At 40.8% G+C, this 25,881-nt stretch overlaps 1 protein-coding gene and 1 long non-coding RNA gene across 3 annotated transcripts in view; one reads left to right on the top strand and one right to left on the bottom strand.

Moving 5' to 3' along the window:
• Positions 1 to 3,980, bottom strand: part of HHAT (hedgehog acyltransferase) — a 160,028-nt gene extending 156,048 nt beyond the window's left edge. Inside the window, exon 1 of one of the 2 annotated variants that reach the window (XM_087717742.1) lies at positions 3,808 to 3,980. In XM_087717742.1, the coding sequence (XP_087573868.1) occupies positions 3,808 to 3,916 (109 nt within the window). In that variant the 5' untranslated portion in view covers positions 3,917 to 3,980. The remainder of the gene's footprint in view (positions 1 to 3,807) is intronic. The other variant, XM_087717741.1, reaches the window with a different exon arrangement.
• A 16,108-nt stretch (positions 3,981 to 20,088) lies between these two features.
• On the top strand, positions 20,089 to 23,921 carry LOC148044960 (uncharacterized). The gene is made up of 3 exons (XR_015697147.1): positions 20,089 to 20,244; positions 21,915 to 22,086; positions 23,834 to 23,921. It is a non-coding gene; the product is annotated as an uncharacterized LOC148044960 (long non-coding RNA).
• Positions 23,922 to 25,881: the final 1,960 nt, after the last annotated feature.

Here is a 25,881-nt window from a genome sequence, read left to right as displayed (position 1 = left end):
CATTTGATAAACATCCTCATTTTTTTCATCATATTTTATTGTTATGTGCTCTAAGTATTCCAGTTTTTTTCTCTATTTTTTATATATATTCGATAATTTCTCTATTTCTGAAAGTATCTTTTGCAAAATTGAGACTTCTGTTTTCTTTTGAAGTTGTGACATTCTAACAAAGGCAGCTGCTCTAGCTTGGAAGGTTAATAAGATTAAAGCATAGATTCACAAATAATGTTGTTTCCACTTTTTTTCTGATTAGAAATATACTTCAAAGGGACATCTGTCTGCTTCCCTTCTTATCACTCTCTGTAGCCAGCAGTAAAACCTTGTGGTGCCAAGTCAAAACAATTCGTGGGGGGGGAAAGTGTTCCGTTTTGAATACACAAAGCTCCGACCAACAAAATCTCCCAGTCTCTGAGCAGCAGTAATACTGTTAAAAAGTTTCCTTTTGTATCTTTTTTGTATTTCAAGTTAGAAAAAGGAGTCCAATCTTTAAAAGAATTAGAAAAATACCCACAGCAAAACCATTCCAAATTTAATTCCACCGCTTGATTCTTCTATTCTTCAATTTAAATTAATTTTTAATTTTTTATAGGCAGTCTCTTTTTTAAAACAGTAAAAGTTCCTCACCAGTTAGAAACACTTTCACTTTCCGTATCCTTCCGTTTTGGAGCCGCCCCGACTTCATCAGTCTTGGCTGGATTTTTTGTCACTGGCTTGAAGAACTTCTCTTGCTTCTTTCAGGGATTTTGCGATATCCCGGAGATCAGCAAGTCGTATTCTTCCTGTTCACCGTCTCTTCGGGACGGTTTAGATCCGTTTGGAACACCGAGCGGCAAAAGTATTGGCTGGGGTCTCAGAGCATCGAGACCGCACGACCATATCATCACGACGTTGGCTCCTCCTCCTCAAATTACTGGTGATTTTCTAAATTGTGCATAGATGTTGGCTGGTCTGTATAAAGCTTTAATCAACCCCCTTACCCCTTACCCCCAAAATATGTTTCCTTGTGTCTATCTCAAGAAGTAAATAATTGCATTAAAAACTGCCCATCCTAGTATCTAATCTAGAAATTTAGATTTTGCATTAGGACTATAGAGGTACAGACACATTTGATTTAATGAGTGCCAAGAGAAAGTACATGGCACCACACGTCTTCCAAATCATTTTTCTTCCGTCAAATCGAATAGTTTTAATTTGCAATACTGAAGCAAATGTTTTTTGAAAACCTCTCTGGATAGTTTCTGTTGCCACCTCAGATATGCGCATACAGATTATACAGAAAAAATTGTTTTGAAGGCAATGCCCTCCCATACAGTTCAGTGATGAAAAATGAGCATAAATATCTGAGAACTTTAACATCAGCAATAAGAATCATAATGGTAGGAATTTATGACAATTCATGGGTATCATCAACCCTAGGATAAACCAGAAAAAGAAACAAGTAATGTCTATCTGCTAAATTAAACCATTCTCCAAATGTGTTACATTTCACGTGGATATTCAAGTTTCCTATTCTGTTACAATTACTATTTTAAACATGCTCTATTAATTCTCTGTATTACTACCAGTAGCTTCTTCTCATTCTATTTTGCTTCCTCCATTTTAACATCTTTCTATTGTGCTACAGAGACAAAGTTCTACTACTGTACTTCACTGACTATTTATTTTTAGTATTTTGTACTATACCATCAAAGCATATTTTTCAAGAAGCTACTTATACTGTCCATTTAGCACAAACGTTCTTTAACTAAGCTTTCCACTTGACATTATGAACTATTCTGGAACAAAATTGCATTGCTAAATATCAAAGCCCACACCTGGTCATTTTTAAAACAGCAGCAATCAAAGAAACCTTCTTGTGCTAAAATATTATTGTTGAACACTTATGGGGAGTTTCAGATTACTCAAAGCCAGGCTTAGATTCAATCTGTTCCCACAAATTATAAATTTCTTGTGATGACTGAGTTCTCAGATGGAATATGAGGACATTGAAATAATGAAGGATGTTCTTATCAAGTACCTTTATTTTGTTTTCTATACATAGATTATCAGTTCAAAAATTAGAGACAAAAATAATTTGAAATGTTAGAAGTTAAAACATCTAATATCCTAATGATAATTGTTTCTATAAACCACCTTGTTATTGGATACATTAATCAACATTCTAAAAACTGTTATGCTATCTCCCCCTAGTGGAAAACATGAAGAATAGCAGGAGTCACTTTAGCAATTCTCTTTCTTGGATGCTAGCTTTTTTCAAGAGCTCAGAGTGGCATACATAACACTCCTTCCCTCCTATTTTCCATACTATCAAACCCTTCTGAGGTGGATTGGAGTGGCAGTAATCAGCTCAAACCCTACGCAATAATATACCAGATACATATAACATTTATTCTTCTACATATCAAGTACAACTAAGACTATTATTGAGCCACCTAATTCTAACTCTAAAAAAGCCATCCAAAGGAGGAGATAACATTGAAGAATTAGCATGTATTTTACTGAATGGACAAGTGACAATATATGTGTTTAATCACTAAATAAAGGTAAAGTTTCCCTTTGCACATGTGCTAGTTGTTCCCGACTCTAGGGGGTGGTGCTCATCTCCGTTTCAAAACCGAAGAGTCAGTACTGTCCAAAGACGTCTCTGTGGCCAGGTGGCTGGCATGACTAAATGCCGAAGGTGCATGGAATGCTGTTACCAAGGTGGTTCCTATTTTTCTACTTGCATTTTTACATGCTTTCGAACTGCTAAGTTGGCAGAAGCTGGGAGAAGTAACGGGAGCTCACTCCGTTACGCAGCGCTACGGACTCGAGCCGCCGAACTGCAGACCTTTCTGATCACCAAGCTCAGCATCTTAGTCACTGAGCCACCGCATTCCATAATCACTAAATAGAACCATGCAAAGTTTTGTTCTATAGCAACCAAGAGTGCTTTTTTCTTTGATTTCTCACTGAAAATTGGCAGAAAATTACACAGCACTTTCAACAAATCTTTTTTGCATTATAATCTCGGGGTCTCTGGGATTCCAGGAAAAGGGCTGTGGCTAAAAGGAAAATCTATAGCTATTCAAACCTGTCACAGGTTATGCAAAGAGGATCTTCTGGTAGTACAGCTGTAATTGAAGTAGGTAGGTATATTGTGAATTATAAGATGCAATGGCAGATGCTAATTATTTTTATCTAAAACTTTTCAAAGTGAGTGATGTCCAATGTGAACCAATTTCTGGAAGTTTCAGAAGTCATGTTAGCTGGATACCATGGAGAAGTTACTGTAGGGGCGATTTTTAAAAAATCTTCAATTTTTAGTGTTTTTGGAGAAAATTAACACCTAAATTGTAGATTCCTTATGTAAATTGGCTTCCAGGATCTCACATATTTTTGCACCTGACTGTTGCCAATGAGCACCACAATAGGTGACATTCTCCCAGATATGTAGCTGCTAATAATCAAGGCAACTTTATGGTACATAATCAATGCATCAAACAAAGCATGAAAAAAGATATGTTGGCACCAGATATACCAGCCTACACATTCATCACAAACCCATTTATTCTTATAGAGATTATTTTATGTTGCTTATTTTATGTTGCTTTCCTTTTCCATTGTATGAATTATAAAGAATCTTATAATATCTACTCACTATTCTAGAAAACACGCACACAAACAAAATGACACAATGCAACAATCTGCTTGGGACTTTAGGAAAGCAGTTACAGATTTTGTTTTTTTTTAAATTTTTCGATTTATTGAAAACTGCAAAAGCAAAAAATAAAACCTAAAGATAACGGGTCTGAAGTTGAGACGTACCTTGAGAAGCTTGGAAGACTTCATAGAAAGAATAAAAATGAGAGCCAAAAGTAAGAAACAAGTAAAGACACAATTCCCATCTAGGCAAAATCTCCGACTGGAAGAACATTTTAAGGCCTCTCAACACTTAGGAGGACATCCTAGCAATACACCTAAAAACAATGAGATAACATGTTTAGTATTTAGTTAGCCCCACATAGAAATGTCAGACAGGATCAGAGAAACTTGAGGAAGAATTTCAAATTTTATTTTTGAAAATTTTTACTTCTTTTCTTCATCTTGCAGACAACAGAAGATTGAAGAGGCTTATAGTTTGGGTACCTAAAAGCCTAAGAAGAGATGTTGCAATGTAAAAAATAGAACCCCTATGCATCAACACAGATAGCTAGCTAGGTAGACAAAATATAAGTAAAGAAAGACTGTTTTTTTAACCTAAATTCCAGACTAAAATCAGCCTCCCCCCCTTCAAAACTTTTTTCTCATTCCTGAAATGCACAAAGTAGAAGCAAAACAATTTGATCTTTCCTAAAACTTTCTGGTATGGTGGAAATCAACATATCCACACTGAGTACACAATTAGTGAAGAAGACAATATAATAGTCTGATTAGAAATAGGGCAGCTTGTTTCTGAACTGCAGCTAAGAAATAATTTTTCAGAAGAAATGTATTATTAATTTTTAGTATAGATCCATTGCTTGGAACAGGAATTGATTGGCTTGTTGCCTGAGCCTGATATGTCGGCTGAGAGAGTAACTGGTCCAAAGTCACCCAGCTAGCTTACATGCCTAAGGTGGGACTAGAACTCACAGTCTCCTAGTTTTTAGTCTAGTAGTGCCTTTGCCACTAGACTAGGCCAAACTGGCTCTCAAGAAAGATGAAATTTCTGAGTGAAAAAAACATGGAGGAGGGGCACAGGGAGGTATAATAGTATGTTCCTGGCTGGTGAAACACAACTAGACAATGGGCCTGTGGCCAGGATAGGGGAAGCATGGTGGATCTTTTATCATTGATTATGTTGACTGAGGCCACTAGTGTTTAAGCAACATCAGGAAGGTCATAGGTGCCACATTCCTATCCTTAACTATGTGGTTAAGAACAATATTAAAATGTGAACACTAAATTTTAGGCTGTAATCTGATGTCCAGTTGCTTGAGGGAAAACTCTTCTAAATGCAACGGATTCCTGCTCAACAAATTTTTGACTAAACATGTATGTTACAGGGACCCACTAATATAGCTCAGAATATGTTCAATTTGTTCACTGATATAGCTCAGAATATGTTCAATTTGTTCACTGAATTCAACAAAGCTTACCTCTTTGTATATGTGTACACAGTAGGAGGAGAAGAAACCTTTTCCTCTCAAAGATCATGTTCGGAAGAAAGATTGTGCGGTGCTGTGATGGAACTAATAGTAGATCAAAATATTCCCATCGTTACTCAGCAGGCTACCAGACCACAGACAAGCAGTAGGAGACAATGTAATGTCTGTGAGAATAACCTTCAGAGACAGGAGGAAGAGCCATAGGCAACCTAGACAATAATATGTCACAGTAAGAGAAATTGGAGTCTAAAGCAGGAAGGGCCATAGAGAAAGCACCTCTGAAATGATCCTCTCTAGTACTCTGAAATGTAGGGGGAATGAACTTTCAGCCTTGCAACAGTGTTACAGTATGTAACCTTACAATAAAGATAGCTGTAGTACTCAGGGGTTTGATTACCTGCACTGGACTACCTGGCTGATGGATAATTAATTGGTGATTGGATCAGTTAATATATATATTTTTTAATCAGCCATCCTTCTTTAGTGGGCAATCTTACCCCTTGTATTTTTCAGCATTATATCTTGTAAAAAATGCATCATACAACCAAATATGTATTCTGATTTTATAATACTTTTAACAAACAGAACATCCTACTTAATTGATGAGCCTAACTGCGGTAGTGTAATGAGGGCACTCTTTACACTACCAGAAGCCACACAAAGATGCCAGAGGAGAGTCAGACTGTGGCACAGATTGATCCCACAAGAGCAAACAGGTATTCATGAACACGCTGAGACTCACTTCTAAGCAAACTTGGCTAGGAGTGCCATATTAAGCACACTTTACTTTCTAGTTGTGGCTTTGGAGAAGACTCTTGAGATAGTCTTTTGGACGGCAAGGAGATCAAATCAACCAATCAATCCTAAAGGAAATTAGGTGCTTTGGAAGGAGAGCTACTGAAGCTGAAGCTCAAGTACTCTGGCCAACTAATGAAAAAAGAAGATTCACTGGGAAAGACCCTGATGTTGGGACAGATTAAAGGCAAGAGGAAAAGTGGGAGACAGAGCATGAGATGGTTAGAAAAGAATAACAGAGTTGGAAGGGACCTTGGAGGTCTTCTAGTCTCCAACTCCCTGCTCAGGCAGGACACCCTGCACCACTTCAGACAGATGGTTATCCAACATCTTTTTTAAAACTTCCAATGTTGGAACATTCACAACTTCTGGAGGCAAGTTGTTGCACTGATTAATTGTTCTGTCAGGAAATTTCTCCTAAGTTCTAAGTTGCTTCTCTCCTTGACCAGTTTCCACCCATTGCTTAGATAGGACCATCAATGCAATGAACCCGAATTTGTACAAAAATAGTGGAAATAGTGAAGGAAGGAGAGGGCTGATGTGCTACAGTACAGGGGTTGGGAGACCCTGGCAACTTTAAGCCTGGAGGACTTCAACTCCCAGAAGCAAAGCTGGCTGGGGAATTCTGGGAGTTGAAGTCCTCCAGGCTTAAAGTTGTCAAGGTTAGAGACCCCTGCTCTAGTCCATGGGGTCGCAAAGACTCAGACACAACTTTGGGACCGAACCAGAAAAATGAAGCCCATTTTCTTTGTCTCAGGCAATTCGCGGGCAGACTCCTGCCATTCCAGAAGCTGATGCTGCTATTTAGGGGCGCAGCGCTCCGCTACTTTTCGTGGCTTTCGAAACGATGCCTCTTTAACCACGTTCCTTTGTATTTCATCCGGCACGCAGCGCCAGGGCCTTTTCCAAGTCTCCGGGCATGACCCCTTGGCCAGCATCCCTTCTCCCCGACAAAGCAGCTTTTTAGAGCACAAACGAGCATTCCCGCCGGAGATCGCCGCTAGCAGCCTTTGAACCAAGTAACAACGCGAGACAAAACAAATGCACCGACCTGCCACATCGCCCGCCTTCTCGCGCGGCATGAGCCAGCCTTCCAGGCTTCCGGCTCCGGCCCAATAAGCCGCGACCCCGCCTCTTCTAGGCTGAGGGCGGGGCGTTTCCCTTGCCCCGAGCTGCGGGCTTTTCGGCGGGCTCGGGTCTGCGCGGAGGGAGTCTCGCTTCTTTCCCTCCGTGCAGTTCCCGTGCAGGAGTAACTCGGGAGACGCAGCTCAACGCTCCTTTGTGCCTGTTTCTTTCCCCCTGTTGGTATCTGGCCAGCAGCGACGAGGAGCGAGATGGCTTAAGTTGCATTGCAAGAGTGATGGATCGCTGCAACCTGTAGACTTAGCCTGCTTACCTGCGGGCAAGCCAGGAGATTGTTGGTATTTTTTAAGACGCTGCCAAAACCGGAAATAGCATTGATTCTTACGTCAATATCATTTTTCCTCCATGTTTTAACATCTGACAATCGAGCTGGTGGGAACTCAGAAAATGTTAAACCTCTGGGGAGTAAATTTTAACCATTTCGGGTTTTTCGCTGCTTTGAAGTTCATAAAATCGGAAACGAGGGGAGCTGAGCCTTGCTTTGTTTGGAGTCCCTTTCATCCCTAGGATATGAGGCAGTCCCTTGTTGAATTAGCTGACTTGTGCAAAAAGCCCATGCAAAGTTCAGGGAGGAAGTAATGGGAGCTTGGGTCTAACGCAAAAGATGGTAACAATTTGAGGCAGATTGGTATAATCAAATAGTATTCTTCAATGACTGTGTTGCACTACTATTTGTGCCTGTGATCTTAAGAGAATAGCAACGGATAACTGGTCTCTTCACCTTGCTAATTCTGATTACCATAAGGCACTAATGTATTGTTGTTGTGATGGAAGAAATGTCTTTCTGGGTTCAGCTCCAAGTGGGGAAAAAGACACTGGAGACATGTATGCTGCTTGGAAATATGGTTTAATGTTAGATAGGATCACATGGTTTGAGTTCCTGAACAGAAATGGGTCACATGCTTCCAGATGTTGGGTGAAGAAGAGAAGAGGCAAAAGAAGGGGCTTTCTGGGTTTTTTTATAATCTGTTCAGCCCCACCTCTCTGTTTCTTGTTCCTGTGTAAGGAATGTATTCTGATTGGTTGTGAGACTCCCATGGGGCCATTCAGGGGCACCACTGTAGGCTGTGTTTTGAGTCCCAAGTTTGATTGAGTTTCCAGATGCCATGTGAGTTTCTGTGGAAGGCTGATCCTATCTGAACCGGGAGGCTCTCACAACAGTCACTCGAGCCCTTGTGATCTCTAGGCTGGAATACTGCAATGGGCTCTACATGGGGCTGCCCTTGAAGTGCATCCGGCGACTGCAGTTAGTCCAGAATGCAGCCGCGCGAGTGATAGTGGGCGCACCGCGGTTCACCCACATTACACCCATCCTCCGCGAGCTGCACTGGCTACCTGTCGATCTCCAGGTGCACTTCAGGATATTGATGACCACCTTTAAAGCGCTCCATGGTAGTGGATCTGGGTACTGCAGAGACCGCCTTCTGCCGAGTACCTCCCTTCGACCGATTAGATCGCACAGATTGGGCCTCCTCCGGATCCCATCTGCCAGTCAATGTCGACTGGCGACTACACGGAGGAGAGCCTTTTCTGTTGCAGCTCCGACCCTGTGGAACGATCTCCCCGTTGAGATTCGTACCCTCACCACCATCCAGACCTTCCGCACGGCCCTTAAGACCTGGCTCTCCCAGCAAGCCTGGGGATAAGTTCTTAAATTACCCGCCCGAGTGTTGACTGTTGAATGCAAGTTGGTGTTTTATTACTTATCTTGTTTACTCACTGTTTGTCTTTTATTATTGCACCCCCCTCCCGTGATTGTAAGCTGCCCTGAGTCCCCTCAGGGAGAAGGGCGGCCTATAAATCTTAATAAATGTCTAAATGTCTAAATGATCCTACCTTTATTATATAAAGTAGACCAGCTCAGGCTTTAATGGCTCATTGACAAAGCGGGGGGGGGCAGGAGCTGCAGGGAGCTACTCTGTCTTTAAAAACATGTTTCTTCCTTTCCACAGGGAAATATAATATTCTTACTACTGCCCAAGATATTTCAGTTTTCTAGTAGAGGGGTGGGTTTTAACTTCCTACAGTTGTTAGTTGCAAAGTTGTGTCCGATCCATCACAACCCCATGGACAACGTTCCTCCAGGCCTTCCTGTCCTCTACCATCCTCTGGAGTCCATTTAAGCTCACGCCTTCTGCTTCTATGATTCCATCCAGCTACCTCATTCTCTGTGGTCCCCTTTTGCCCTGAATCGTTCCCAGCATTAGGCTCTTCTCCAGTGAGTCCTTCCTTCTCACTAGGTGTCTAACGTAGTTGAGTTTCATCTTCAGGATCTAGCCTTCTAAAGAGCAATCAGGGTTGATCTCCTCTAGGACTGACCGGTTTGATCATCTTGCAGCCCAAGGGACTCGCAGGAGGTTTCTCCAGCACCATAGTTGGAATATAATCCAATTTAGAACTATATAAAACTGCTGGGAACAATCATCAGGAGTGTTAGGGCTTCTCTATAGCAGGGGTATCAAACTCGTGGCCCTTTGCCCAGATGCGTCAAGCGCTGGCCACCCCCATCCCCCGGTTTAGTGAAGGGGAAAAGTCGTAATATGTCACATGACGACAATGTGATGACTTGAGTTTGACACCCCTGTTCCATAGTCTCTGGATCAGGGATCCTGTTTACCAATTGGAAATTAATGACCTGTTCACCTGCGCATGTGCACATGACCCCTCTTCAGGCTTTGAAGCCGGGGGAGGGTGAAAAATGGCCCCAATGAGCCAATTGGAAGCTTGGGAACAAACTTCCAGTTGGCCTGTTGAGCCTGTTTTTTGCCCTCCCCAGATTCTGGAGGCTTTCCTGAAGCTTGGAGATGGCAAAAATGGCCTTCCTTGGTACTCCGGAAGGCTGAAAATCAGCTGGCTGGCGTGCACCTGCAAGCCAGCAAATATGGCTCCGTGTGCTACCTGTGATGCGTGTGCCATAGGTTCATCATCACAGCACTAATGAGGACAATTTCAGCCAATAAACAGAGGTTGAATCCTGAGAAGATGGAATCTGGTAGATTGATAGATCCTGGGTGATGATGGCTGCCAGGGCCAGAAAAAAGTAACCGTGGAATCTCTAAGGACCCAGGGCCAGAAGGAGGAAGCCATCTGGGGACATTTCTACATTCACCCAAGGGAGAATTCCCATTGAATCTGTTGTGACATTGTCAAGGCTGAAAGGTGACATTTCATCACTGGAAGAAGAGATCTATGGTGAGGAACCAACTCAAATCCCTGAAGGAAGAAATTGGGAGAGGTCTCTGGGGAGAGAAGGAGGAGAGATAGTAAAAGCAATCAAAGTCTGAGAGATAAAATGTATCTAACACTAGTGGCTACATTTATATGTTGCAATAACAAAGTGTTCACTAGCAACAAATAATTGAGGGTTGAGAATAGGAGGGGTGAAGTGAAGGATGCATTGTTTTGGCTCACTTAAAATAATCGAGTTAGTATAATATAAAATGAATTAGTATAATATAAAAAAGAAACCTTTAGAAATGCACAGTTAAGGTGAGATAAATAGCAAATTCCTGTCCTTAGAATGGAAATATCTAGGCAACTTTAAGACTTATGGACTTAACTCCCAGAATTCCCCAGGTAGCATGGGGAATTGTCTGTCTGGGGAATTCTGGGAGCTGAAGTCCATAATTCTGAAAGGTGCCAAGATTGGACACCCTTGATCTAGAGCAGGGGTGTCAAACTCACATCATCATGGCAGTGTCACATGACATTAGGACTCCTCCCCCTTCGCTAAACTGGGCGTGGGCATGGGCAGGGTGTGACACATTTGGCCCATGGGCCAAGCATTTGACAGCCCTGAGCTAGAGTATTTTGTTTATATTTATAAAGTCATTTTTGAATAAAAGTCTGATCTCTGCTTCACTGCCATCATCCATTACAAAAAAAAAAAAAAACAACCCCACAACAACTGACCTTTTTATCCAGACTTTCCATTAATAATATTGTGTAGTAATATTGGGTGTATGACTTGTTTTCCTGTCTTTTAAATGAGTATGGTTTTAATATATGGTTTTAATATTTTGTATAGCAATTTTATTGTACAATAAACCAGTTTTAGATGCAATTGTATAATAAGCAATATAGAAATATATTTAAAGACTAAATTAAAAATATTATTTTCCAGATGATAAACAGGAAGGAACATGACTTTGTAGGACTATGGCCTTCACAGATTTCTGGTGTAGTAGAAACTTTTTCTTTCTCAGATGTCAAGTTTATATTCTGTATCTCTGCTTCCATAGAGAGGCATACATCAACTACAACATGATTTGGATGGAAATGGCTTGATTGCAATTACCCATTTACTGATTAACTCTCATTTACACTATTGTATAGAAATAGAATAGAATAGAATAGAATAGAACTCTTTATTGGCCAACTGTGATTGGACACACAAGGAATTTGTCTTCGGTGCATAAGCTCTCATTGTACATAAAAGTAATAAATCATGATCATAGTCATAGCAATATATTCATCATAAATCATAAGATACAATACTAATAGAATCAGCATAAATCATACTAGAAAACTAAATAAAACAATATAAATTGTAAAGTTACAAGCAACAAAGTTGTAGTCATAAGTAGAAAAGGAAATAGGTAATAGGAAAGATGAGAAGAATAATAGTAATACAGCCTTACTAAATAGTTTGATAGTGTTGTGGGAATTAGTTGTTTAGCAGAGTGATGTCATGGGGATAAAAACTGTCCTTGTGTCTAGTTGTTCTGGTGTGCAGTGCTCTATAGCATTGTTTTGAGGGTAGAAGCTGAAACTATTTATGTCCAGGATGTAAGGGGTCTGTGGATATTTTCACAACCCTCTTTTTGACTTCTACACTATACAGGTACTCAATGGAAGGCAGGTTGGTAATAATTGTTTTTCTAATTATCCATTGAAGTCTGTGTTTGTCTTGATAGGTTGCAGAGCCAACCCAGACAGTTATAGAGGTGCAAATGACAGACTAAATAATTCCTCTGTAGAACAGTATCAACAGCTCCTTGGGCAGATTGAGCTTTCTGAGTTGGTGCAGGAAAAAAACATTCTTTGTTGTACTTTTTTGATGACATTTTTGATGTTAGGTGTCCATTTTAAGGAACTTTTTTATATAGTTCAGAAAATACAGTCTCAAAAAGTCTTTCTTATCTATCTCTGTATGTCTATCTATATTCTATTTCTATAGCCTCCCAAACTCAGCCAAATGACAATGATCTTGATCATATTATATTCATCCATCCAATCCAAGACACAATATCGCTGGCCCTTCGCTGTAGCCAACTATGCTTATGCTCAAATGTTGTTGCTGCCATGCTTTGAGTCTGCTTCCAAGCTCATTTCAAAGGGATAGTTACATTTTCATATAGTTTGGGACCAGGTTACTGATCAGCTGCTTTTTCATCAAATTAACATCATCTCTAGAGGCCTTGTCCCAACTCCCCTCTTCAAATGAAAGTGGCAATTGAGAGATGGACTCTTCAGTAGTAATTCCCTAGTTATGGCATAGGGTCTTTTTTTTCAAAAACCTTTGCCTACTGCCCTACCTGTGGTCTTTCCCACACGTTTTATCCACTCATTTATTTAAAAACTGTATGACATTTAGATTGAGCTCCCTTTCAAATTATTTGGTAGTTTTTAACCATGTTAATGTCCTATACATTGGACTGTTATGTCACCTTTCTGAACTTTCTCAGAGAATGGCAAGTAAATATTGATCAGCTAACAAACACAAGAGGTCAGTGTGGTTTAAACTTTATGTTACAAACAACTTCAAGCAGAGTCACCAAATGCCATCTATGGTCCTGCTAGCAGCGTTCGTTTTCCTGGTGGAGACCTGCTGTGATTGAACACCATGTCCACTAGATGGCGGCAGAGTACAAAATGTGCCCTGCAAAAGTCACTTCTTCCTAAGATCAGGCAGTGTTGCTGTACTAAAAGGCATATAGTCAGATGACACATATGAGAAGAAATTGTTGGGGAAATCATGCATATTTATTATACCGGCATCAGCCACCATTTTCTGTTAGATAAAGAGGTACTGTCAAATTAAGTAGGTCAGTACATTGATCATCCCTGACAGTGATCTCATCTGGAAGAGCCGACTCCTTTGGCATCTCAGAATCGCTCTTCCCTTCCTGTTCAACCTGACTTCCCGCAACCCATCCCAGAAGAAAGAGGACAGATGACCTAGCCTTGGTTTGTCAGGCTGCCTCCGGTCAGCTTGTAGCCTGGGTCTACGCAGATTCTCCATATATCCTAAATATTGTATTTTTAACTTAAAAATTCTAAGTTGTGCATACAACTTTCTTAATGTCTAGTCAAAATGAGAATAGAACTCCTGTTAGAATCTCCTTGAAGGGAGGTGATTTTATTTTCTGTTCATTCCCTCTCACTGTCTTTTGTTCCCCGTTGGATGTCTCTCGTCCTTATTTTTCTATTTTTCTTTTGGTTATATAGACAGCATTTTCTTTATCTTATTTTCAGTTACTTATGTGTATTCAAATTCCATAATCATGAACTGTATGGCCTTTTTAAAAGGTGCCTTATTTTCTTTTCTTGAAAAGCAATTTTAAACACCTAGTGCTCCTAGAGTTACAGCCAGGGATGGGCTTCAAAAATTTCAGCCATGGGTTCTCTGCCAATTGCTGGGTGGGTGTGGCCATTGTGGGCATTGCCAAGTCAGCCTCCTGCACCATGGGGGGGGGGGCGTTTTTGCCTTCCCCATGCTCCAGAAGCTTTCTTTGAGCCTCTGGGAGGACAAAACCTCCCTCCCCCGGGCTCCAGAGGCCTTCCAGAAGACCCGTTTTCCCCCTCCCCAAGGCTCCACGTGGGCCCTGCACTTACCTCGCATCCAAAACTGACCACGTGGGGACTCCTGGGAGGGGAGGAGAGGGAGGGAAGGGTGGAAGGGAGGGAGGAGCCAGCCAGGGGTGGGATTTGGAGGTTCTCCAAACCAGCCATAGTGTTAGCTATGGATTCTCCTGAACCGGGGCGAATCCATAGCAGCCCATCCCTAGTTATAGGAGATGATCAGATTATAACATAGGTGGATCAATGCTAAAGTAATTCACCTCAGAATTAACACACAAGAAGCATGTGTGTCTATTTTTACACTCAAAATCTATGGTTTTAATAACTATATTTATAATCTGTTATTATTCTTTAGATGTATATTCCAACTTTTCTCCACATGCTCAATGAAGGCTACATGGAACTCCCCCTATGGTTTTGCCTGTATTGACTGGCAAGAGAATACTGGATATTGAAGCTCAAAGATAATAATAAAAAATATTAAAGCAGAGTTTATGGGCACATATTCCACAGAAACAAAAATGACTAGTCCCATCAAATATCCATTGACATGTTTTAGTATTTTTTTAGCCATTTATACAGTAAACCAAACTTAGGAGAGGATATGTGGATGGGACAGGATGGGATCAACTATGACCTCCCTTAAAAAAAAAAAGTAATGTATTCTGTATTGAAAATACTAAATGAATAAGATAGAAAAAATATACATTAAAAGGTGTGGTGTTTACCAAAAGAGGCAGTTTAGCTGCCAAGTTAAATACAATTCAGTCAAGGCTAACTTGCATTTCCTTTCAGAGTATCCAAATGTGACTACCAAGTGGAAAATATTCAGTTTCATCACACTATGAATCCTTCCATCTGCTCCTTGTTTGATTTGGCTTTTCTGGAACTAATATTTCATTAACTAGTCTGGCTTTAAAGAGAATTGCATCTCTGCACTGAGTATTTTCTCCCAGTCTAGCTAGCTAGCTGTGCATGAAGTAATGGTTTTTCATGTCCTGCAGACCAAGACCTAAATCTATTATTTGTGTGGGGGGGGGTCTCGTTATCTTTTTTTCAGATTCTGATTCTCCATTGTTCTGTTCTCTTCCATTAGGGTAGTTCAGAGAACTATAACTCTGAAGACAAGGGCTAGCTACACTATCCTGCAGTCACCCTGAATAATATCTCCATGTTGGAATAGATCGAATCCAAAATTACCATAAGTGAAGTGTTAGTACCTCTTTATAATGCCTTGATAAGATCAGACTTGGAATATTGCATCCAATTTCGGTCACCATAATATTAAAATGATGTTGAGACTTTGGAAATAGTGCAAAGAAGAGCAACAAAGATGATTAGGGGACTGGAGGCTAAAACATGAAGAATGATTTCAGGAATTGGGTATGTCCAATGTAATGCAAAGAAGAAGACTATGGGTGACATCAGTGGTGGGATTCAATTTTTTTTACTACCAGTTCTGTGGGCAAGGCTTGGTGGGTGTGGCTTGGCGGGCGTGGTAGGATACTGTAAAAGGATAATGTAAAATTTCCATTCCCATCCCACTCCAGGAGAAAGATACTGTAAAATATCTATTCCCTCCCCATTCCAAGGGAAGGTTACTGCAAAATCCCCATTTCCTCCATGTCAGCTGGGACTCAGAAGGCAGAGAATAGATGGAGGTGGGGCCAGTCAGAGGTGGTATTTATTCGTTCTCCAAACTACTCAAAAGTTCTGCTACCTTTTCTCCAAAACTGATCAGAACCTGCTGAATACCACCTCTGGGTGACATAATAGCAATGTTCCAATATCTAAGGAGTCTTGCCACAGAGAAGAGGGAATCAACCTATGCTTCAAAGTATCTTAAGGCAGGATAAGAAGCAATGGGTGAAAACTAATCAAGGAGAGAAGCAACCTAGAACTAAAGAGAAATTTCCTGACAGAACAGTAGAATGACTTGACTCCAGAAGTTGGAGGTTCACTCCAACATGGGGGTGTGTGTGTTAAAAAGAGATTGGACAATCCTTTGTCTGAAATGATATAGAGTTTCCTGCTTGAACGGTTAGACTTGAAGAGCTCCAAGGTCCCTTTCAACTCTGTTATTTTGTTAAGTTGGGGGTTGGGAAGATAGTTTGATCATGCAATTAAGATCAATTGCCAAGCAAGTCTGATATCCAGGAGAATAGTATTACATTAGGGAGGGAAGAATTCTTTTCATAAGTATTCTGTGATCCCTGAATATTCTGCCAATGTGGCACTAACATTTTAATTTTAAAAAATCAATATTGGAAGGGAAATAATAGGGTTAATTGTCTTTCAGATGCAAAGTGAGAAGAACAGAAAGGAAGAAGTGACCTAAATCTAGTGGCATTCACTTTTCATCATCCCATGACTTATTTACTATAAAAGGGCAGTAGGGTGTAGATAGAGATTTGAGGATTTACTCTGTCTGTCAGTCTGCCTGTTCTGTATCCAAGAAAAACTAATGTGAGCTCATTTCCTTCTGCGTTTGGTTACAGAGAGACAGAGACAGACAGACAGACAAGACAGACCATGTTCTGAGCAGTGGTGGGTTCCTAACCAGTTTACTACCAGTACGCTGGGATAGTGTTTTGCATGCATGCTGCTGGCTTCGCTCGCCTGCCCGCGCACTGCATATTGCTGAGCATGTGCAGTTGACTGAAAACCATTCTGTGCATGCGCAGAAACATGCTGGCAATGGCAGAAGAGACCAGGGAACCGGTCCGGGGGCGTGGCAGGCCTAGGTTCCAGCAATCCAGGCTGCCATACCACTACCGGTTCAGCTGAACCGGTCCAGACCGGTAGACACCCACCACTGGTTTTGACTCATCTCTTGGTAGGATATAGAAAGGTAGGGGATACGTTTTGCCTATAGGTATAATATATTTCCAGTAAATAATTTACTTCCTGTTACAATTATAAACCTGTATCACTTATCTTTGTTCCAGATAGATTCTTGCTCTCAGGAACACTCATACCTACTTCAACCTCCAAAAGATTGAATTGGAAGAAAGAGAAAATCAGTTTATTCCCCTATAGTACCTGCAGATGCTTCTTTTGATAACTCTTTGTCCCACTAGAATTTTAACATTTAAAAATGGCAGGTTGGAAAATCTCAAGTACCATCTCCAGTTCTGAGAATATTCTCTGGAGCCCAGTTTCCAGATTTATTTGGAAGGGTGCCCAGCTGCCCAGAGAAAAGATAATGGCAAACAAAGTAGGATGGAGAGGATGTTGGCTGATTCTCAAATTGATAAAAAGTCTAGTAGCTGTTTCCAAAACTGACTCCAGATGCACCTGGAGCTGTGGCAAGCTTCATATATTTGTATTTTGAAGTTGGTTGTGTCCTACATGGAAGCTCTTTTATGAATGTGCAACTCCCCTCCCCAGAAGTCATTTTGTGAGAGCACCCATAATATGTTCTAAAAATCCCAAATGCGTCCACTGATCTGAAAAGTTCAAAAGTCCTTTGCCTAGGAGATCTTGGTCTTGGAATGGTATTTATGTGTAATCCCAGTATAGCTTCTTTTGTCATTTGAACTGCTCAGTTTATAGCTTTCTGGTCTCTCTCTCTCTCTCCCTCCCTCCCTCCCTCCCTCCCTCCCTCCCTCCCTCTCTCTCTCTCTCTCTCTCTCTCTCTCTGTGTCTCTGTCTCTCTCTGTCCTCTGTCTCTCATTCTCTCTGTGTCTGTCTGTCTGTCTGTCTGTCTGTGTCCTCTGTCTCTTATTCTCTCTCTGTGTGTGTCTCTGTGTGTCTTCATTCTTTCATTCTCTCCCCACCCTCTCTGTTTCTGTCTGTGTGTATGTGTTGCACAACAGACAGAAAGTCACTCATTCTATTATATAGGGAAACATCCTGGCAACTCTTAAGTTGGAAGAAAGGGAGGGAAGGGCAGCTATCACAATCTTATCTCTGCCTTCTCTACCCTTTTTCTTCAAGCCTTCTCTGCTTCTTTCATTGTATTCACAAGAGGGATGATATACGTTTTTCAGAATTATATCTAAAGGCATACATCACTTATAATGTGATACAAATTGTATTTAATATACAATTAAGTTAGTGTGTGTTCATCTTGCATATGAATATATTATGCCAATTGGGTCCTCATGGGACTGCACCCCATCTATTTAATATCTACAAGGCCCCTCAAACGTTAACGCTACTTTCATAAGGTTTTTAACACAGAGGAAAACTCCCCAGTTACTGAGCTTTGTCACTTCTTTGTATTTTCTTTTTCTTCCACATAGCAGAGGAAAAGTGAGCCATTCGGGTAGCTGCTGTAAATTTGGTAAGGGTCCCGTTACATGTGTGCTTCTCAAAGAGTTTAGAAAATGAACTACAGACAAAAGCGAAACATCTGGTTAGCATCACTGAGTAGCTGAGCAGCTCATTTTTGAATGCTTGCGTGAAACCGTGGCTGATTCATCTTATACACGCCAACTAATCATACTGCACAAAGGCTGCTTAAAAATATCGATTTGAACTTCTGCGGTTATTTTTCCAACACTGAGCTTCTCCCTAGCAACACACATTTCATCTCTGAACCATTATTATTAGGACGGGTTTTCTTGTTTCTAAGCAAGGCATTGTTTGGCCTCAGGTCAGACAGTCTTGTCCAGTCTTGTCCTTTGTTCAGCATTGTTTGCTTTAACTGGTAAAGGCTTTGGGGCTCATCGAAAGGGATGGCCTGCTCCCATGTCTCTCTCTCTGTTCTTTCCCTACTGAATCTGCAAATTCAATTGCTCTGCAGGCTGAACCAGATGACCAACTTGCCGTAGCACACATACAAGTTGTTGGTCTTTTTCTCAAGGAAGCCTTGACTTCTACCTGGTCCCATCCCACCAGGATTGCAATTCCTGCCTCTCTTTTCCGTTTGCATGTCAAAAGCTGTGTTGCCTAACCTGCATTTCATTTCCCTGTACTCAAATACCTCCAATCCTATTAGTTATAGTGCCCCTCTCTTCTGATTGTAGGTCATTGTCCTCTACGGTCTCTATGTATTCTTACAAGTTCTCCAGTAGACTAGTGAAAAGGTGGATTCTAGAGCAGCGGTCACCAATGGATGGTCCATGAGAAAATTGTGGTGGTCCACAGAAAAATTATTAGCATTTTTTTATATTGCACTAAATTAGGGGTACTCAAACTACGGCCCCTGGGCCGGATACATGCAATGAACGCTTGGGTTGCTGCAGAGAGTTTCTCCATTTAGGGTATTTTGGTGTGGAGCAGAGGGGGCATAAATTATGATTTGGGGTCTTCTTCATCCTCTTGGTACAAGGCTTTGAGTGAAGGCTGGAGGGAAGCACTGCTGGTGGTGAAGAGCCGGAGGGCCTTGTTCCAGTGGGACTGCATCATAGCCTGGAACTGGGTAACCATTTCAGCCCAGTGAGCATCCATGGGCCAGTATCTGGCCTTGCACTCCCACAGGTATTCCCTCTGCTTGGAAAGCCTATGCTCATAGTCCTCAGTGAGATGCTTCTGCTGAGTCTCCTTCTCGGTCGGATCCAATTTGAACTGAGCCCGCTTTTTTGCCAATTCTTTCTTGTGGTGGCTGCTTAGCTCTAACAACCGCTTACTGTTGGGGCCCTAAGGAGCCTGGGCAGGCAGGTGAAGAGTGGCTGGGAGGGGAGGGGTGAGTAGAGGCCGGCAAGGTGCCTTCGACGTGATATCAAATTGGCCACGCCCACACAGTCACATGACCACCTACCCACGCCCACCCAGCTGGTCATTAGGGAGATCATATTAGTGGTCCGTGGGATTGAAAATTATGAATTTAGTGGTCCCTGAGGTCCAAAAGGTTGGTGACCCCTGTTTTAGAGGTTCACTGATGGAACAATGAAAACATGGATTTGTTTGTTAGCCTGAATCTATTTTTGTTTTTTCCCAATAAAGTGAATTCTACTCCCCTTCTATTCCAAGTGAACGGGGTGGGGGGAGAGGTAAAATTGTGTGGTTGTTGCTGTTTGCTGGTTGTTGTTTTGATAATACAGGAAAGGGTTTTTTTTAAAGGAAGGGGAATTTGCCAATCAGATTTCATAGTAAACACAGTCCAAATATAACATCATGCCATCACCATAACCAAGGAAGAGGAAAGAGTGGAAATCTGGAAAGGGAGCTGATTTCCTTTTCAGCTGCCTCACCCAGGGAGTCCGACAGCTTAAAGCAGCACCAAGGAGCAGCCCAAAGATTGCAGAATTCAGCTTGGCCTGCCACATAGACTATTTTGCAAAAGAATTAACTTTCTAAGATGGAGCAAATGCTGCTTTAGTGCTGAATAGTCAAATTATCATCTATTTAAGTGTGCAAGTATAACATACTCAATGTCCAGTGTTTGCCGGGGGAGAGATGCTAGCTTTCTAATTAGTCGCAAAAGGTCAGTACAGTTACTGTGTTTTATCATGCAAGGTTCCTAAAATACATTTTCTGTTCAATCTTAGTATGTATGCAATAAGGATACGCATGGGAATATTTTGCATAACAATGCTAAGCCTGCCTTCATCTCCCCCATCCAAAATCATCTCTCACATTGTCTTTTGATGTGCAGGGTAATAAGCATAGGGAATTTGAGGCATTATCTGTGGGAAATTAAAACCTCTAGACATTTGATCTTTAGACATAATGATATAATATGATGCAAGTGTTCAGTGCTGCTATTAATATTAATTTGAGCATCTACGCAGTATTTTTCTCCCATCTTCCAAATGCTTTCCTTCTGTTTTCAGTAACCCTTACAATATTTTCTGGGGGTGGAGTATTCACTAGTAAATAAGTGAATATCATTACCTTTATACTAATCCCCTCCCTCCCTACCCCCTCTCTCTCCCCCCCGTGTGTGTGTATGTGTGCGCGCGCACATTCCCTGCTGAGATGAAACTGCTATCTATCTGAGATGCACTGGCTTCTTCAGAGAGAAGATTAAAAAAGACCAGGTGGTAGATGTGATCTTGTGATACAAACCTTGTCCCTTTTATACAGTATGTGCATCAATACCGTGTGCATACTCAAATGCAGCGGGATTCATATTACAACACAATATCATTTCTGCAATCTTGCCTTTTTTGACCCACAGACACATATTGCAGTTGGGATTATTAAGAAATTGTTTATAATGCTGACAGTCTGGTAAATAAAAACAGCACTAGAGTTCTTCTTCCAATTTTTAACTGACGTAATGTACTAAGTAAAAAAGTATTAGAGTTTGGAAATTAAACAACACATTTTGGGTGGATTTAGGAAGCAATTCTATTGTCTCCAGAAAGTATATCAATGGCCATAAATACACCTAAAACATGCTTCATAAGATGAAGATGACCATCTTTGGCAATGGAAAAATATAGCTCTCTCTCAGTGGACCAAAAAAAAGCCAATGCTTGATTTGTAAGATGATAAATCCAAAGTCAGGAGTTATACTAAATATGAGTTGAATGCTAGAAGAAGAAGCCTGGCTTGAATTAAGTAGTTTATTTGTCATTTCCCAACCCTCTTACCTCTATAGTACTCCCAATCATAAACAAGGAAAGTATCTTCCATTTGCACACATGCAGCATATACAGTTTTGGAGAAGAGTAACAAGGTTCTCCAGCTGGCTAAAAAAGACAGGCAAAAACAAAGACTGAAATTGCATACTACGAAAGTTATAGTGTACTGAAGCAATTAAGGTGTTGGACTAGGATCTATGTTCAAGCCCCCTTTTAACCCTTTTAACCACAAAAACTCACAAGGTAACCTTGGGTGAGTAAATCTCTCTAAGCCAATGGTGCATTGCTAAATATTTAACTATTGGCTCTGCCATTCCCGCCATAGCTGCAGAACAGCTGATTAGTGGACTAAATATCTTGCTGTTATCAACTTACAAAATTCCAGAGAATTTACCAGTTGGTTCTCACAAGGAGATGTGAGATGGCTCCAGTACACCACTGCCCTCACCACAACCGACATCTCTGGATTGGTCTTACTGTATATGTAGAGGTGGTGAAGAGTATTAAATATCTGGGGATGCAGATAATAACAATCTGACTTGGTCTCTTTATATGTTATCTTTAGTGAAGCATGCGAACTAGTGTCTGCATTTCTTGCATCGGATGAGGAGAGCACACCTTTCTCCTTCTGTCGTGGTCACTTTTTACAAAGGCATGATTGGAAGCATTTTCACAAACTGCATCACTTTTTAGTTGGTGGTAGCCATGCCTCATATAGAAGGTCCATTCAGAGAATGGTAAGTACAGCGGAGAAGATTATAAGAAGCTTGATTCCTGTTATTCAGGATACTGCTTATAAGCGCTGTGTGCTCAAAGCCCCATACACCCACTTCACAGTCTGTTTCCATTGCTCCCCTCTGGCACAAGATTTCAGTGTATTTTTAGCAGGACTACCAGTTTCTGTAATACCTTTGTTCCCTACGCTATCTGTCTCAAGATTCATTTTACTCGCCATGTACAGGTTTACATCAGAGGTTGGTTCCTACTGGTTCAGACCAGCTCAGCCGAGTAGGTAGTAACTCAGCCTGCCATGCCCCCATGTTGGTTCTCTTGGCAGTGTCATAGGCACTGCCATCTTGTTTTTTGCTTCCGCGTATGCGCAGAAGCATTTTTTAGAACTGTGCATGTGTGCATTGCCTGCATCAAGCGCGTACATGCACCGCGTCCCTGAGCAAACTGGCAGTAGCAGCAGCCAGAACCCACCCCTGGTATACATTCTAACTAGTCCAGCCAATGTGATTAGTTTATAATTCACTCAGTTGTGTGAACCCAAACAACTGTATTATTCCAAAAAATCATAACCCAAACAACTATCACTCGTCATGATTTAGGAATACAATCAGTTTGATACAGAGGTTAAGACATCAGTCTAGAAACCAGAAGATGATTAATTCTGCTCATGCCTTAAGCACAAAGACAGCTGGGTGATCTTCAGGCACATACGTTCTCTTAACCTTGTGAAGGAGACAATGGCAAACCATTTCCAAAAATCTTGCCAAGAAAACTACAGGGACCCCTCCAAGCATTCACCCGGAGTCAACACTGACTTGAAAAGGGGAAAAGGAAAAAAGGCAAAGGAATACATGAACCCTGAGAATGCTGGATTTTTTTATTATCAAGAGACAAGGACAGGTGATAGGAAGGCAATAATACAAACAAAACAGCAAGAGTTATGGAATACCAGCCTATAAGTAATGGAATAAATGTTCAGCACTTACAATGAACTAAAATTAAGGAAGAGTGAATTAATTTGTTTTTGTCAGATGGAGCTAATAAAGAGGAGAAGCTCTATAATATTTATTTGAAGTAAAGCAAATTGTCTACGTGCACTGATCCCATTCCTTGCATAGAAGAAAAGGTAAAGGTTTCCCTGCACATATGTGCTAAGCGTTCCCAACTCTAGGCGGCGGTGCTCATCTCCGTTTCAAAGACAAAGAGCCAGCACTGTCCGAGGGCGTTTCCATGGTCATGTGGCTGGCATTACTAAATGCCAAAGGCTCACGGAATGCTGTTACCTTCCCACCAATGGTGGTTCCTATTTTTTCTACTTGCATTTTAGATGCTTTTGAACTGCTAAGTTAGCAGAAGCTGGGACAAGTAACAGGAGCACACTCCATTATGTGGTGCTAGGGATTTGAACCGCCGAACTGTTGACCTTTCTGACTGAGCCACTGTCTTAGCCACTGAGCCAGCGCATCCCTAAGAAAACGCTATTAGCACCCAAAATATTAATAAAAAGGAAACAGATTGGAACATCCCATGAACTCACAGCCCAAGAATGAGTTTACATGTTTAACAGAATAAAGTAGTAGAACACAGGATGTGATAATATTAACTGTTCTACTTCTAACAGTAATAGAGAAGTACCAACATTGGCCCATGAAAATAATATTTGCATACTTAGAAAATGTAATACATTGGAAGACCTAATTAGCATCTTATATATGCACTTCTACATGAATGGTATTTTTTTTTCTGTTGCAGAACTTTAAAAAACGTAATCGTCTCACAAACTGTCTAAAGTAGTGAATGGCTGTAATTTCATTCAGTTGCACAAGTAAGTGAAGCAGCCCAAGACAATGCAATATCTCTACCCTCTCTGCCAAATCAACAGGATTAATTAATTTCTATGGCAAAATATTAAAGGATTGTAGTCACAAGCATTGCTATGATAAAATGTTCTACATTGTGCTTACAAAATGAGAAGATAAAGTGGAAACTGCATATTTCTCATTTACTAAACAGAACCAGTTATGAATGGAGAGAGAGAAAGAGACAGTGTGGTGTAAAGTACAAGATATTAACTGATACCAGGGAAACCCAAGTTCAAGTCCACCCTTAGCCATGGAAGCTTATTGATTACAGATTTGAAAGATCTCCAGTTTGCTTTTCAAAAGTATCCCCCATTTCTGGATGGAGTTATGCATATACTGGCCAGATGCCCTTCCTGATGCCATGCAGAGTTCACAACATGTATTTTTTTCTTTGCACTCTGATAAAGAAATATCTACCTGTTACCTAGGATTGAACTCCCAAACTCCCAAGCATCTTCACCATTAGGTCACATGCTGCTCTAGATAGGCAATAATAGATATCATTCATATTCCTATTATTTATTCTTTTACTATATTGACATCTATGGTCTTGAATATTGCCAAACGTATTCACCTGAATTTCTGAGCAGAAGTGGATACTGTTCACATCTGGTACATACCTACAGTACAACTCTACTTCCTTTCTATTGTTATTCCATGTCAGCAGTCCATACAGTTAACCCAAAATATGAACCAAGGAAACAATTGTATGCCTTCAAGTCACTCGCTGATTTCCAGTATTGTTCTTTTTTTTTGTAGTCATCTTATATGGATCAAAAAAGAGAAAGAAAAAGAACGAGAACACGATTTGAATCCCCCGTTTTCCTGCTTAGAATGTCAAAGTTGAAGGTGCTTGCTCTTTGTGGTGCATTTGTCCCTACATGGATTAACAAGAAGGGATTATAGAAGTGATAAGTCTTGAGATTCATTCTGTCAAATCGCTGAACCATGCTCCTGGCAGACAGCACACTTCATGGCTTGATAGGTCCAGTTGGCATATATTTGCTACAGTTCCTTGTAATAGTTTGCTATTTGTCTTGTTGCAGGGATTTGAAATTTGTTTTTGGGCTTTAGCAATGCAGAATAACTTCTAGGTCTCTTGCTTTTGTATGTCACTATTATCCTGGCTTCTCTCTTTGATTCTTTTCCTTGTGAAGAGTTGCTTTTTATGTCAGTTCCCTTTGTTTCTTAGCATATCACTAAAAGAAGATATTATTTCTTTAAAGATTTCAGTTTTTTCCAAGTACACACTGTTCACATAGGGGGAAATATTGCTATGGGTTTCTCCTTAAACACCTCTGCTGAATTTTATTCCCCATCTCCTCTTGGACAGGAAAGATTTTGTTTTTTTTTTTTTTTTTAATACAGCACATGGTATACAATTATCACTGAGTGTCATAAATAGCATTCTAAGTTTCCTCTGTGTCCTCATTCTGTTTACTTCCAGTGTGAACTCCCTCCTTAGAACTTGGCTGCTTTATAATTCTTCTGAAGTTACTTCAGCAGCCTCTGTTAACCCAGCAAGAAGCGATGATTCAGACACCCATAATAAGCAATCAGCAACTCGGGGCAGATCTTTCAGAATTAGGAGCAATATGTTTTTACACTTCTCAGCCAAACATAAAGAGATCTTCCATCCCCAGCATTTTCCTACATCCCTTTTGCCCAGTGTAGGTGCCAGTTTGCTTTAAGAGGCAGCTGGGGTGATTAAAAATGTGTCCAAAATGTTCCAAAAATATTCATGATTCCAGAAGGAATAATTTATAAATGAACCTTTGCAAACTTTGCTTTTTAGATAACCTAGAAACCTCTACTGATTGACCCAAATGGTTAAATGATGCAAAATATCAAGAGGTTTGGAAAGTACTTGGCATGAGCCTTCTCTTCTCCCCCCCACCCCACCTCCAAGGATCAAGGCAGCTGTATCCCCTAGAAGGC

This window comes from Thamnophis sirtalis, unplaced genomic scaffold (assembly GCF_051295495.1).
Source record: "Thamnophis sirtalis isolate CommonGarterSnake01/CBP01778 unplaced genomic scaffold, rThaSir2_p1.2 scaffold_6, whole genome shotgun sequence".
NCBI lineage: Eukaryota > Metazoa > Chordata > Lepidosauria > Squamata > Natricidae > Thamnophis > Thamnophis sirtalis.
This window is presented reverse-complemented; position numbering and strand designations above follow the sequence as displayed.